This window comes from Austrofundulus limnaeus, unplaced genomic scaffold (assembly GCF_001266775.1).
Source record: "Austrofundulus limnaeus strain Quisiro unplaced genomic scaffold, Austrofundulus_limnaeus-1.0 Scaffold74, whole genome shotgun sequence".
NCBI lineage: Eukaryota > Metazoa > Chordata > Actinopteri > Cyprinodontiformes > Rivulidae > Austrofundulus > Austrofundulus limnaeus.
The window spans coordinates 348,302-364,461 of NW_013952476.1; the positions used below are offsets into that span (position 1 = coordinate 348,302).

Below are 16,160 nucleotides of genomic sequence, written 5' to 3' on the forward strand. Positions count from 1 at the left end.
ACACACACACACACACACACACACACACACACACACACACACACACACACACACACACACACAATTCCCATATTTATTCAGAGTCACTGAAAATGTTGGCAAATTCAAACTAACTTGTCTTTCTTCAACTGTGCATTTAGATAAACGACTGTTAGGCATCCTGACAATATGTCAGGCTCAGATGCACGTTTTATGGTATAGTATAGTATAGTAGAGAGTGCATCACACACAAAAGTACATCACCATCACATGCCATTAATTGCAGTAATTGCAAAGTGGCAAATATTAATTGATGACCATTTWTCTGATGATTAATTGCACACCGTACAATCTTGCCCAACCCTATGTGTGAGAATACCCACTGACACTACTGTAGCAGAGCGGTTAGGAGAGTCGCTCTGTAACCGGTGCTGGTTTGATGCCCCGCTCCCTCCATCTCAATCRTTGTGTCCTTGGGCAAGACACTTCACCTGCCATGCCTGCTGGTGGTGGTCAGAGGGTCCAGTGACATCTGTGCATGGCAGCGGTAGCTACAATGTAGCTTACCACCATCAGTGTGTGAATGTCTGTAGTGTGATGAACTTTGGAATCCATAGAAACTTGATACAGCACTTTACAAGTTCAGGCCCTTTACCATTTACCATCTGTCCACTGTCCACAAAAAAGACAAATTAAAGGTCTAGCATTTCTGAATAAATCTTTTTCATAAAGCTAGAATTTTTTATCAAGATCATAATTAAAAAACATACCAGKAGTTATGGCTATCTTGGTCAAACCTTGATAATAACATTTTGCCCTATATTTGGATTAAGATATTAAGATGTCAATGTGCCTCTCAACTACTAGCACTAAATTTTAGACTCAGTTCTATAAAAGTAACTGAATTGAACCATTTTATTTTTTTCTAATGTTGATTAGCTGCGGTGGCCATCATGAATTGGGTGGACTTCAAAGTTTAGTTGTAGATGTACCTCTGATTTGTTCAGTGGTTTATGGTTTATTTATAGACAGGGTTCATCGTAAATAGTTGTCAAACATTTTTAAATTAAGATGTCGAATCTGTCAGCACTTAGAATATTTGCTGGGGATCAATCTCAGCTACTACCACTTCAARTTTTAGGTCAGCATCTGTAAAACTGAACTATAGCTATTTTTGTGTTGCTGGTTGTGGCAGCCATATTGACTCAGGTGAGTCCTATTACATCCAGTGATTGCTATTACAAGTTTCATTTGTTCAGAGATTTAAGAGATATTTTGGTGCTGGATGATACAGCATGATGGATCAGTGGTTAGACCTGTTGCCTCACAGCAAGAAAGTCCAGGGTTCAATCTCTGGTTTGGAACTGAGGTCATTGTTTGGAGTTTGCATGTTTCCCTCATGTTTGTGTGTTTTTTCTGGGTACTCTGGTACCCTCCCACAGTCCAAAACATTTGTGTTACGCTGCCTTCAGGCTTCCTTTGCAAATGAGATCTGTGATCTCAAAAGGATTTGCCTGGTTAAATTAAACAAATAATTATTTCATTTTCCCACCCACTTCTCTTACTAATTGTTTCAAGAAGCTAATATTTATAAAACAGCTTTGTAAAAACACTAGAGCACATTGCTTAACAGTAGGGACTCTATGTGTAGACTGAACAAAATACTGAAATTAAAATGTAAAGACCATTTTTGAGAAAGTAGGTGAAAAAATACATCAATTTTATTAGGGTCTCACATTGAAATTGGGTCCACGACTCAATCAAAAGTGTGGAAATAAAAGTTGTGCAACAGTCTCATAGTGCACACCCCATTCTTGTATCCTCTGCCCAACATTCTTTATTCTTTTGTTCCACATCTGCTGCCATGTGAAGCTAGCTTTGTTGTGCTTGGTCAGAGTTCCAGGTTGAAAGGCTCTCGAAGAGGGGGACATGGTGCTGTACCTCCCCTGCCAGCGGTGCTGTTTGGTTGGGTATGGCAGACAGCTGTTGGCCCAGAGCCTGGACAGCGACTGAGTCGACACTAGATGCTCTGACCGGACATCTTTGAAATGACTCAGCTGTGATGTACTGCGCTGCTTTTCATTTGATTTATGCTGATTTAGGAAAGACCACCTCATAGGTGCTTTATGAGTTCATGTGTGTACTGAGTTGTAAAAATTAGAACAAACATTTAGAGCGTAGAAATCTTGTTTAGGGYGTTTTTGTGTGTGAGCACCCTGAGGCTCTTTGATTTGTTGGCTTTCATGGAGACATAGTTTGTTGTACAACATCCAGAGAATAGCTGCTGTTCAAAAGTTACTTTTCTTCTCCTTTTTTTGTGAATTCATGAATAACTGAAAGCATCACCTCATATTCCCCAGAACTCCTGTCATGTTTTCCACTTTGTTTTGGTTGTGTTGTTATTTAAAGCTGAACACATGATAAATAATTAAGACTTGACAGCAGGCCTTTGGTTTTTCCTAGTCCTGGTGAGTTTTTCAGATGGGTTTAGTGACACAACTTAACTTTCCTTTGTGGGTGTTTCTTTTGGGATATTGTTGTTAAGGATAACATGTTTTTACAGTGAAGCACGTGTTTGAGCATGCTGAAGTTTTCAAGACTCAAAAATACATGAACATGTTTCTAAAACCTTGTTTTGTTAGAAGTTAAGACAAAAGAGAATGTGTAGTAGTTTGTTTCTACATATTTCTTTCTTTGCTTTCCCTCTCCCTCAACTTTAACTAGGTTTAGTGTCATGYAACTACAAAGTTGCCAAGTTAAATCATGGTAATGGCTCTAGAAGTCATGAGAACTCCCAAGTGCAGCATTTTGAGTCAGACCTTGGCACATGCACACATTTGAGTGGAGGYTCAAAAATTAATCTTGTGGTGTGTTCTTGTTTTATAAGGTGCTCCATATTCATTCTGTTGTGTGTCCTATTTTAGATTTGTGCTCAAAACTCTTCTTTTAGTTCAAATTGATGAAGCAGCATCTAAAAAAGGTTGAAGTTATTCACAAAGCAGTTTTTAGTCTTGTGTGTTTATTCTATTCAAGATCTGGGATTTAATCACTTCTTCTGTATTTTCGTCTGTTTCCAGGTTCAGCTTTCATATGAGCTCTTCCTCAGCTGGAGCTCTGCATGGGCTCGTCTCCAGAAACACGGGATTTTGCGTCAGGCCTCCAGCATCCAGGACCCCCCTGCTGGTGCTGCTCCATCCTCCCCAGTGCGCAGCAGTGCTGGCACCGCCCTCCCTGACACCAGCACCTGTAGCCCCTCTGCAGACTTTGGATCACCCACAGAGGTTTGTTATTTGTTTCGTTGAATCAGTGTTCTTAGAAACAGGAATTCCTGCATGTTGTTGCATGTGTTTGCCTCTAACAGGACTTAATTTACTCTTAAATTAAAGTGATCAATTATCTTTTTTTTATTCCCTCCTATGTGTACTCAATATTAAATCTTCCTTCACAGACTATACAGCACACCCTACCAGKGCYTGAAATTCGCTGCGGGWATTGTGGGTATTGCGGTTTTTGCGCATTRTTTGATTGATTCCTGCAAATTTAGTTTYCATAATGCGTGAAATTCCCTCATACAATATTACAGTGAAGTTAAAATGGACGTTTACATCGGACTTAAGACAAAGACGGACACTTCCACCACAGACTTGGCGCACACTTTTTTTCTTCTTCACTTCCTTATGACTGTTTTGCTAACAATACAGCAGTTGTTGGATTTAATGATTCGGGATTTGAGACGGAAACCTAAACATGGATCGCTGGCTAAAACGTAATTCTAATGTTACATCAACTGAAGATGAACCTGCTCCCAAAAAAACATCACAAGTTAGAACCGAAGCTGGAAGCGTTGCTGATACCAATGATGTCGCCGGGACTGACCCAAACCCTCTGGCAGGGGAGTAACTTTGTGCTGAAAGTTGGTGGGGACGCACCGTTGGGAACGGGGTCTGACGCACCCACAGTTGTGCGACCAGGTTTTTCTGTTGTTGCTAAGAATAAGGCCAAAACATAAATGAGGTGACTGAGATTATGTTCACCTTCATTCAACCATGTACTGTATCAGTCCTTTAAACTCACAAACAGCCATAGTTTCATACAGAGACACACAGGTGGAGCTCTACAGGTGTGTTGGTTTATCATCTCACATAAGAAGTCATAATGTGTGTAAACTAAGGACACACTGGAGGGGGGTCTGGGGGTCCTCCCCCAGAAAATTTTGAATAAATTAGAAGCTATTTCTTGATTTCTAGTGTATTTTAACAGGTTGTTAAAGAAGCTTTTACCTACATAAATAAACACCTGATTTAATGACTGGAGACATATTCTTCATTAAAGTAGTTGCATCGTCCTGTTTTTAAACTTCGTTATTGCTCAGATTAATGTGACAAATTATCTGGAACTGATTAGAAAGCTAATGATGGATGGATTGACAGATTTTATGGACCTTTATTTAATTTCTACCAATTTCTAGAAATAAAAGTTAAATTTAAATAAGCCTATCACTTTAATACTGGTCAAAATAAAATAAAATGTTAAGCATGCTGTAGATTGTCTTTAGATCAGTAATTTGTTTCATTATATTATTAAGTTCACACAACTGACTAGAATATTTTAGATTTCCTTCACACCTGCCCATCACCTTCATTTCTTACCTGAGACACTCTGTCCTACCTGCTGCCTCTGTCTCTCTGTAGCTCCTACATCAACAGACATGAAAATGGATTAAATTATATGTTTTTTACTGCCACCTGAATTTAATCAGCTTTAAAAGTCAAGAAAATAATGTGTAAATTATGAAGCTAGTAGATTAAATTAGAAAAATAATCAGTGACTTTATGAATGTAAATTATAACAGGGAATCAATAAATATCACCAGAGTGGTCTGGAACTCAATCTTAGCATTAAAATACAGATTAACTCAGGCATAATCAATTCTGGTCCTCGAGGTCCGCAGCCTTGCACATTTTACTTGTTTCTCTTCTCCAACACACCTGATTTGAATGAATGGATGATTTTCAGGCTTCTGCAAAACTTGGAAGAGGTAATTCACTGACTGAATCAGGGGTGTTAGAGAAGGGAATAAAGTAAAACATGCAGGGCTGCGGACCTCGAGGACCGAAATAGATTATGCCTGGATTAACAGATTTAAGAATAACTCTAATAAATATCAGCACTAAAGATTAAGTGATTGCTAACATTAGCTGATGGGTGACTAGCAGCAAGCTAACTTTTCATAAGAAAAATACTTCTCCTGTGGGGAGATTTTGACTTATAAAGTTTTTCCGAAAGCCGGATGTTACCTACTCCAAGTGTCTCTGACCACCATGTTGTTTACAGCAGGCAGGGAGCCACAGTGGTTTCATCTGATGGTCAAGATGCTGACAAAGCCAAAAATCTACTAATAGCTGTCAGACGGTTGAACTTTGTGGCCCCTCTGTTACATTATGAAGGATGTGCTGATGCACGTAGTTCTTCTCTCAAAACATTTTCAAAGAGAAGATCTGGACTTCTCCACAGTCCAACCAATGKTTGAAAGTACCAAAGAGGCCCTAAGAKAAATAATATTTCACCCTGAACGTGRATTCAGCACCCAAAACAGGATAAAAACAAGATTCAGAAATTCACTGAATAACACAAATATCACCAATCCGATGCTGATTTCAGAGCTTGGCCCTCCCCAAGAGCAGTTTGATTTTAACAGAGCTCTTATCAAATGGAATGAGATGAAGCAGAGGACACAGGACCAAACAGAGCGTAAAAGAATGAGCCACCAAAAAGAATTATTACAATGATGCAGCTGAAAGAGCTAAAATATTACATCAATGTACATAGTTGATATCATTTTTCATGCCAAGCCACCAGAAACTGTTTATTTGAGAAGCTGGATTTAAATAAAATGCAACAGTTACAGATGAAGAGACAAACATYGSGGATATAAGAGAGGATGGAGACCAGACAGAAGAAAGAAGCGCAAAAAGTATTAATGATGCAGTCGAGATATAGTTAAAAAAACAACAAATTACAGCAGTGTAAATAGTTTAGATTGTTGCCAAGTCAGCAGAGACAGAGGTCATGGGAGCAGTTTTAAGATTTTTTTCCCCAAAAAAGTGGTTGAGCCCAAGAAAGGATAGAACATGGGGACAAAGAAGAGAAGAGAGAGCCATTGATGCAGCTGACCACTAGGGACGAAAATTCAAAGGGACAGTAATAAATTCATCAATGTGAGGTAAGAATATGTCAATGTTAGCCTCCATTTATCTCACAAGTAGTAGAATTTTTCCCCCCAGAAGGTTTTCCATGATTAAAAATATTTTCTTCCTTACGCAGTGTTAAGTGAGGAAAGAGATCAAGCAGAGGAGATGTAACATGGAAAGGGCAAGAGAGAGCAGCTAATAAAACAACTAGTAGGGCAGAAGGAGACATGAAAGCGGCATATATACGTTAGTTATCCTGGTAAGTAATAATCGCCCCCACTCTGAAATATGTAAGGGGGGATCCCCACCCCCCCAGTTCAAAAGTGAATTTCAGGCACTGCCCTACAGTCCCTTCTTTTTTATTACCATTCATTGTATTTTCTTAGCTTTCTGCCTTTGCTGTGATGCAGCGTTTCACTAAGAGACCTAAAAACCTGACCCTGCCAGCATCTGTCTTTTTTTTTCAGCAGATACTATGAGTCATGCAGTAACGCAGGATATTTAAGCCTTAGTTGTGTACACAATTCCTGGGCTGATTTATGATTGTAAGTGCAAACATTGTTTTATTGTTATGAGTAGTTGAGTCAGTGCTAACAAATGTGATCTGTCTCACTAAATTGGTTTTGTTTAGAGATAATTTTCAAAGCTGGAAAAATCTCATCAGTGTTTGTGTTTTTTACATAATTCACTCAGCCGGAGCAGATACTCTGATAGGATGTGAGCTCTGTTTGATTCGTTCAAGCAGAGGCTTGATTGAGTATAAACTTCTCTCTTAATTTTGTAAAACTATAACCTGTATTTATGTTTTCCACTTAGAATGTAGTGGTGTGGGAAGCCAATTAAAAAAAGAGTCACATTTTGTTTGTCAAGGGTGCAGCAGCTAATGGTATTTTCCTTTTTTATGCCCGGGAGGTGCTTATCCTGAGCTAAGTTTGAACAGCAGAAGGTGTTTTTACACCCGTGCCTTCAGTTCTGGCGAATAAGAGAACTTACATACCTACTTTATTATTTGACAAAGTTTATATGTTCATGTCTAAGAGAGGAAGACAGGATGTAAAACATTCATTTAGACAAAATGTGTTAAACTCAAGGCCCCTGGACCAAATGTGGCCCACCACCGCATTTTATATGGCCTGTAGAGCTCAAGAAGTGTATTAATGTCTTTAAAATAAGCATACACTGGTTTAAAGTCAGCATTGACCATAAACTACATCTCCCATAATGCATGTTGATTATTTCACCTGCAAAATAATGGCATCCCACCACTATGTAGAGGTGCGCAGGGTTTCAAAAGTAGCCAGCAAGTGTGCAAATTTGCTGTGTAAATTCTCCATTTTGCTGCATTTTTGCCAGCTGCTTTTGCTACCGCCCAGTTGGGAAGTGGGAGTTTCCCACTTACAAGTCATAAATTTAAACTAGAATGCCCCTTCAGTGGGATTTCCCTGTTAAAAAGTGAGAAAGTTTCATCAATTTTGTTCTGTGTTGCGTCTTGATGTTGTGTGTGAATGACAATAAATGATTCTGATTCTGAAAGTTCAGAATTCAAGACAGCAGCTACTCACCACAACTCAACAGTGAGTAAAACACTTACTCTTACTTTACTGTATTATTTTTTCACATTTAGTCAGTCGTACACGCAGAACTTTACAGTGTTCATAAGAGGACGTGTTGAAGTGCTGTTTCTATGTAGAAAATACCATGTAGAGCTCATTTATTTTTGTTAGCAGTGCTCAGTTGTAGCAACAAGACAAGGAACGTGACATTTCCTGTTTAGTTGAGGTTAAACACAACATTGAATTTAATTACAAATGGCCCTTGAGGGCCACCATAATGCTCATGTGGCCCTCAGTGAAAATAGGTTGGACAGCCCTGAGACCACTGGTATGTGGCCAATGGTTAGGCATTAGCAGCAAGCTCAGATTAAACATTTTTGACTATTCTCCACACGTACACACACGCACTCCAAGAACATAATCAGAATCAGCTCTATTAGCCAAGTGTGTTGACATAGTGTTTGTTTCTGGCTGTTGGTGTCTGTCTAAAATACATACAGTACAATATAGAGTGGCATAAGCATATATAAAATAGAAATATGTTTAAATAAAAATATACAGTGTATATAATAATGAACCTATTAAATAATAATGAACATACTGGCTTAGTTAACTTTAAAAAGTATGTTTGAATTTGATTCTGTGCTATCAACATGTGTTCTTGCGTCATTTGTGGCTGCATGAAAGTGGCAGTCCTTCAAATGTACTGAGCAGTGGAGCCAGTAACAACACGGCAGTGGCCCCCTGACAGTCCACTTGTCCCTGTTTACAAAAGCACAAACACTGGTAGAAGTGTTTAGTCCTCTGGGAGGCTGGGTGATTGAGCAAGGTTGTAGGAGCTGTTTTGATGACTCTCAGCAGTAGTGGCAGCATTCCTCCTCCAACAGCCTCACACCCCCCATTCCTTTTTCAGAGTAGCTGCATGTGCAAACTCCAATAAGAAGAAAAAAGAAATTTGGAAAATTAAAAAAATAAATAAAATAAAAGAAAGAAATTGAACTGGAAAAATCCATAGTTTTATTTGTATGAAATAGAATGCAGTTGTAATTTATTTAAGATAAACTCAATCAAAAGTGAGAAAATGGATCAAAAACATCAGTTTGAAGTACTGTAACAGTTTTCTGTTAGTATTTATTGAGCTTTCACACCATTGTGGAAGTCTGACTTTACAACACTGGTTTAGTTCAGACGTGTCCAATCTGCATGTTTTACCTGTTCCTCTGTTCATACACACCTGATTCAATGGTTGAATCACCTCTTCAAGTTCTCCAGTTAATCACCCATTCCTTCAAATCAGGTGTTGGAGCAGAGAAACAAGTCAAACATGCAGGGTAGTGGCCCTCAAGGACCAGGGGTCGGATTTATAAAACTGGCGTACGCACAATATGAGCCCAGAAACTTGCATACACCACTTTTCACACCAAGGTTGTGATTTATAAAATCCAAACTTGACCTGAAAATGTGCGGTCCCTCACGCCAGCTTTGACCCATGCGTACACTCATTTTGGAGACGTGAAACTGTGACACAGATGGTGAAGTGAGGAATTAGAGCCACACTGTGTAATGATCACTGTCAGATATTTAATTTACCTTCATCAGACTTAGATTTTTATTCAACTTTATCATCAGCTTTCTTAACAGTAACATTTATGCTTCTGCTGCTGAGCCAGAAGGACCTTTGAAATGAAAAAAACTTAAATCTTAAAAAAGTTCCCGTGCGCAACTCCATTCATCTGCTTCCTCCTCAGACGACCCTGACCCACAGACCCCTCCCTGACCCACAGACTCCTCCCTGACCCACAGACCCCTCCCCGACAAGAACAGCAGGACAGCAAAAGTCACGCTTTGGATACACGCGCAGGGCGCATCCACCTCGCCAGTGTGGATGTTATAAAACTTCACATTTAAAATCCGTATTTGTCGTGCGCGCTTGCTTGCTTGCTTGCGTGCGTGCGTGAGTGTGAGTGTGTGTGTACGCAGGGGGGGGGGTCTGCCACAGATAACAGAGCAGGCAGGAGTGGGTGAGGACGAGGAGAAGAGCGGTGGACTTATTTCTAATTTTATCTGACTTATTTAATTTAATTTTTATTGTTTTTATCGTCCTGCAGGCTCTGTGAGAAAATTAATTTGAAGTCGAGTTTTTCTAAATAAAAATCGTTAGATTACTCTAAAGCAAAATGAGGGAAAATCTGTGTCAATTACAAACATTCTGTTCACGTGAGCAGCTGTCAGCACCTGTCAACCTCCAGACTCACGACGGAGCGTGTCTGAACCAATCACTTTTGTTGACACTGATCAGCTGATTGATTTAAATACATCTTAACATTCATGAGGTGCTTTACACTGACTGTTTATGGTTGAATGTGGGCGTGTAGAGGGTAGAACCTGAGGCGGGACCTTGTGCGCAAACTCTGACGTGTGGCTGTGATTTATAAAGGAAAGRTGCGCAGAAACATGCGTACGCACGGTTTTATAAATCTGAATTATTTTTTGGCGTAAGCCATTTCCGCCTTTTGGCCGTACGTTCACTTTTAGTATGGTTTCCACGCAATCCTTTATAAATCTGACCCCAGGATTGGACACCCCTTGGTTTAATTTGCTGAGGTTTGCGGACAATCCACACTAAAGCCTTTAAATTCCTGTGCAGTGCAGACTTTGATTGTACTACAGTAATACATTTCAATTTTACTGTTTCAGTTCTCTTGTAGAGTTACTGCTGTGCTTTGGTTTATTAGCCTGTTGTTGGTCTTAATCTGGTTCAATGGGAGACATCTGACCTTATTGAGAAATGCAAATGATACAAAAGTCATATGTCTTCCATTAATAACCTGTCACTGGGAGACACCTTTATGTACCATAGTTTTCTACTTTGGTAAACAGATTATCACTGTGTTTTGATGATTTAAAGCCCAGATCATCATCCCTCCTCCACTGTGCTTGACAGATGCCAGAGGTTTTTCTACATTGCCGTGTGTGGTCTTTACCAAAGATGGTGCTGTGTGATCTCCAAACATGTATACTTAAGTGTTGAAAGGACTTTGTGCCAGATGTCTTGTATTTTATTCAGTTTGGTTGCCAGCTTTGCAAAAAAGTCATACAACATTCATTCATTTAATTTTTTTTGTTTAAGAATGTTTTTAGAGTTGTTTTTGAGATTCCCACACACCACAGGGTTTATTCCTCAGATTAACAACTGACTTGAATGATTTTAACTCACTTCTCAGGTTGATGAGTAGCAACAGTTACTTTTACAGTCATAAGAATGGACCTAAAACTTCATACATAGCTTACACAACTGGATAAAGAGAGACAAATTAATTGGCAGATATTGGCCAGCTTTCAAAAATTATCTGTCAGCCTTGCCTGGAGGTCACTTAATCAATCACAAGGTAAGAAAATTAAGATTCAACCAGCTCACAGTGTACACAGTTTAGTTTTCTCAATTTGTATTAAGTGCACAAGATCTTTTAAGGGTCTTTAAATATGTGTTTAAGTTAAGCAAATATTGCCATATTGTATTTTGTTAAATGAAAAATACATACTGATTTAAAAAAAATCAAAAATATGTGTTGTAAATCGACAATTGGCTGACCTGATTTGTAAATATCAGCAATGACTGGTGAAAAACTTATAGGTTGACGTTTAATTACAATATCAGTTTTTATTAAATACATTAAGGTGTAATACATAATGTTGATACTCAGTTTGACTTTTTATTATTCACATTATTCACTGGTATAAAACCATCAAAGTTGAATGGGCACGTGTTAGTCACCTTGACAGTATTTGTCAAATTAGCAGCTAATTAATTTTTATTTAATATGATTGTGTTTGCTTTACAGGGATTTCTTTTTGTCTGTTTTGTTTTCATCATTTTTTATTTTTTCCCTCTTATTTGTATTTTTCTCTTACATTTTCCTGAACCCTAGTAGACAACATCATGCTCTGATAAGCAGTCCAAACTGCTCAGATCACACACACACAAAATCAGCTTTGTGTTTTCAAGCAATTTTTGCTTAAAGCTTTGTTGATTCTCTCACAACCTCGCACCTGTCCTGTGTTTTCTCTTTGCATTCTTTTTTTTATAATCATCCTTTTTGTCCATTTCTCTTTGACACCTCCCAGCCTGCTGTAGTCTTCCAATGTTTGAGTCTCTCTGATGAGGAAAGACAAACGCTGCAGAGAAAATAAACCCGGATCCTCAGCCCGTTTACAGCACAGAGGCCCAGGAATTAAACTGTATACTTTACAACTTGGCTTGTGGAGGTGTGGGAAAATGTTTCCCTCTCAGAATGTGTGTGATTGTTTGGGGCCCTGATCGGGCAGCTTATGAACACGACAGATCCCACATTTATCAAATCCTCACTGCCAAAAGTTCAAGAAACTTTTGCCTAAAAATGAACCTAAATTTGCTGCAAGTCAGTCAATAATTTGTATTGCAGGTACCCCACCTTCTGTTTCCTCTACAGCAGTAGATGGACATTTAATACTGATTCTCACACGTTTCCAGAATATACTTTTTTGAAACTTATTCGTTATTTTCTTTAAATTGGTTCAAGTGTCACAAGTTAAGCATCAATAAAACCGTTTTTGTGGTTGTGCTTTCAGAGATGCCTGTATGACTCTTAGATGTCCATCATTCCTCTTCCCTCTGACCCTCATAAAATCAGTTTGTATTAAAGAGTTTCAGATTGACAGCAGCTGTTCTTGGTGGGAAACCGGAGCTGTCAGGTGTCCGATGCTCAAGTGTCAGCACGCGGCGGCGCGCTGTGGCCTGAACTTCCCACAGAGCCAGCGGCTGGCTCCTGTTTCCACGCATGACATTACAGAGACTAATCCTAATGACTGACCAGAACTGTAAACTAAACAGTCCTAACCACACACACACACACACAGCCACACAAATACATTTTTGTTTTGACTCCATTTCAGCAATGATTAGTCCCGAAATGACAGTTGACAGTAAAACCTCTCATTGAGACTGAATGAACTCCATCATTGCTGGGCTCATATTACTCTGACAGTCACTGTTGCTGTGTTGGAAACCCATAACAGTGACTGAAATGCAAAAAAAGCTAAACAAATATTTGTTTTGTAATGTATATACACAGCAAAGATGATTAGTTTTTGCCTTATTTTTCCACAAACTCATTTCACTGAATTCAAGTCTTTGTTTTTGGTCCATTCTTTTACTTCTCCTGAACTGAAATGCTCGTAGACTGAGCACATGCTTTCCATCAGTCTCTAGTGGTCCCCAATCTATTTTTGAATCAGCTTAATCCTTAATTTATTTATATTATTGTCATCCGCTGTTATTGTGCTCTGCTTTCAGCCACCCTCAAGTGTGTGATTAAATTAAATTTGCAAATTAGTGTGGAGCCCTCCTCCCTCCCCCAGCTGTGGAAAGGGGACATAGTTTCCTCATCTGGATGCTCTTTAGGACACTGTAATCAGCCCGAGCAGCTGTGAGGTTTCTAATTGAGATGGTTGATAACCTCCTCAACAACCACAGCCAGGCTCAATAAGCATGACACAATCTGTCATTACCACACTGCCATGGGAGAAGCTGTGGAAAAAGTGAAACCCTGCAGTGCCAAAGCTGCAAACAGTCTTAGTGTTTGTTTGCAGCCCCCTTTACTTTCCCAGTTGGCCACATACATGCATGTTTGAAAAGCAGATGTACAAGCGAGAGAGCAAAAGAGATAAAAAAATGTCCCCAGTGCTGTCAAAGCCCTGCCAAACAAACCCTCAGCAATGAGTTTAGAGCTCACAGAAGGCAGTTTGTTTCACCACATCCTGCTTGCACCCCCCCCCCCCCCCCCCCCCACACACACACACACACACAAACACACACACATCTGCCCCCACTCTGGTCTTCACTTCCCATTCTCTCCCAGGATCCAAGATGTGTCTGTCCTGCCGCACTTGAGTGAAAGGCCATGTGGGTTCTGGTGGCTCAGACTGGGGTTAACACCAATGACAGCTTTGCACCGTGCCCCCACCCCACCCCACAGCCACCTTCACCCCCTGCGTCGCTCCGCTCTGCGTGGAGCTCTGCTCACCAGACACTGATGTCATCTGTGCACTGAAAGCCTCAGTTGTTGGTTGTTGCTTTGTTATGGCTACACACACAGCGACAACGCACGTTCACCAAACACATGGTTGGACACCCTCGCTTAGCTAGTCAGCTGCAACGCAAACGTCACAATTTTTTAATCTTTTGTTTTTTCGAGTGTTCCATCACGTTTATATTTGTCCTTCTCAATAATTCATGTTTTCTCTGCTCTTCATGGTTGCTTTACTGAAGTAATTATACAGTCTTCAGATTCTTGTGCCTTGTTACCATTTTACCTCACTCCTTAAACAGATCTCATTTTAATATTTTAGGGGGATTCAGTGCCTGCTGGAGATGATGGTCCATTCACCGACACAGTGACTTTAGAGCAAAAAACTAGCAGCATTGAGGGAACCAGTGGGAAGGTTAGCGTCTGGATGCAGTGGATGTTACCAAAGGTCACCTTTCAACTGTTTGCTCCTGATCTAACTGCAAGAAAGGCAGGTAGGTATCATTCCTGTTCTTCCATCATGCTCAAGGAACATACATCATTTATACTTTTAAACTGTGTCAGAGTCTTGGCTCATGCCACTACGGTAATATTCATTTCCATGGCTGAAGTTGAGAAGCGTACAGTTTATAAAATAATGTAAATCAAAAGAAAAATGGAAAGCATGCAGACAAAAATTGCCTAACAATGATGACTTTAGGTGAGGTTCCCTCAAACACAATATTGATGAGGGACTGATAGAACATAACGACCACCAAAGAAGAACATAGTGGTAGTCCAGATGTGAGCACAAAAATTGAAGCTCACAATCTATCTATTCACAATCTAGCTTTTCTTACAGATTTTTTTTTGTCAAAAAGTCTAAAATTCAGTCAGAAGAGCAGCTCATCAAAGGGGACAACTTTAAAAATGCACTTTTTTAGCCAATACATTTTGTTGTGTACTTGGAGTCTGTAGGAGGCAGAAAAGTTTAATTTAGTTTCTCCTGGTGCTGCGAAGGTATCTTTATATTCTGTTTGGGTCATATTTTTGAACTAATACATTTTTCTTTATTTTCCTACATTTTCTGAACTATTACATCAAATTATTTGCAACTAAACATCTAAATAAGGTCTGGAATTGCCAACTACAGTTTGGTGGTCTTCATTCTCCTCTGGCTTTGGGTCCGACTCTGGCTCCAACATGTGAGGCTGGATGGACAGGTCTTCATTTTTATAGTTGTAAACACTTCTATCAAACTAGAATGGACCGCTCTGGAAGCTGGAGGAGAGCGGGGTGTGAAGTACCTCATTTGGATTTAAAGAGACAGCCTCAAAACACGTTGATCTGAGACACAAATCAGAAAAGGGATGAAAGAGGGGCTTGTGGAGTTACAATAAGGAGGAATTCAGACCATAGCGTTGCAGTGCCACTTTACAAAGACCCCAACTGAAGGATTTAAATGTGTAAATGTTTTTTTTTATCGCGGCCCAGCAGAGTGGGGGTCACCTGAGCTACCCACTGTCCTTTTGTAGTTCTAACCAGTCAAGTTTACAGGTGGTTGTTAGAAGTGCATGAAGCTACCAGCGGAGGCCTGTTGTTCACAGTACTTATCTGCTCTAGTGAAAAGGTCAAATGTGATTTATTTGAGTTAGGATGTTTGAGATTTATAGGTTTTTCTAGCACCACAACATGTTAGATGCTCTGTAGTTTCAGTTTCTGTGCATTTTCCATTTTTAGTAGTTTCATTATAATGCCTAAATATGTTAAATTTACAATTTATATGATTTTGCTGACAACAGTTGCAGCAGGATTTTTTTTTCTTAAGGATGGCCTCCCTTCTCCCCTTATAGCCATCCCCTCCACACCGTTATGTTTTTTTTGTGAAGAGAAAATAGAGAGGGAGAAAAACAGAGAGAGAAGTAATTAGAAAGATAGAAAGACTGAAATAGGGATTAGGATTATATTAAATATACACCAACAAAACACAGGACCACACACCCAACATCTGTCTGCTCACCTGAAAAATAAATGGATAAATACATAGAAGGCATATATAAAAATACACACATACCCATACATATATAAAGATATACATACATACATGCCTACATTCATAAATATTGTCAGTATATACACACATAGGCATATATACACACTCAGTGACCTGTCAGAACCCCCGGATCAGAACACCCGTTTGTGAGCAGTTGTGAACATGTGTGTATATACTGACAATATTTATGTATGTATGTATATCTTTATATATGTATGGGTATGTGTGTATTTTTATATATGCCTTCTATGTATTTATCCATTTATTTTTCAGGTGAGCAGACAGATGTTGGGTGTGTGGTCCTGTGTTTTGTTGGCGTATATTTAATATAATCCTAATC

At 39.4% G+C, this 16,160-nt stretch overlaps 1 protein-coding gene across 2 annotated transcripts in view; it reads left to right on the plus strand.

Moving 5' to 3' along the window:
- vps13b (vacuolar protein sorting 13 homolog B) overlaps positions 1 to 16,160 on the plus strand; it is a 394,105-nt gene that overhangs the window by 190,645 nt on the left and 187,300 nt on the right. For both annotated transcript variants that reach the window (XM_014010833.1, XM_014010832.1), the window contains exons 25-26: positions 3,057 to 3,260; positions 14,111 to 14,282. In XM_014010833.1, the coding sequence (XP_013866287.1) occupies positions 3,057 to 3,260; positions 14,111 to 14,282 (376 nt within the window). The remainder of the gene's footprint in view (positions 1 to 3,056; positions 3,261 to 14,110; positions 14,283 to 16,160) is intronic.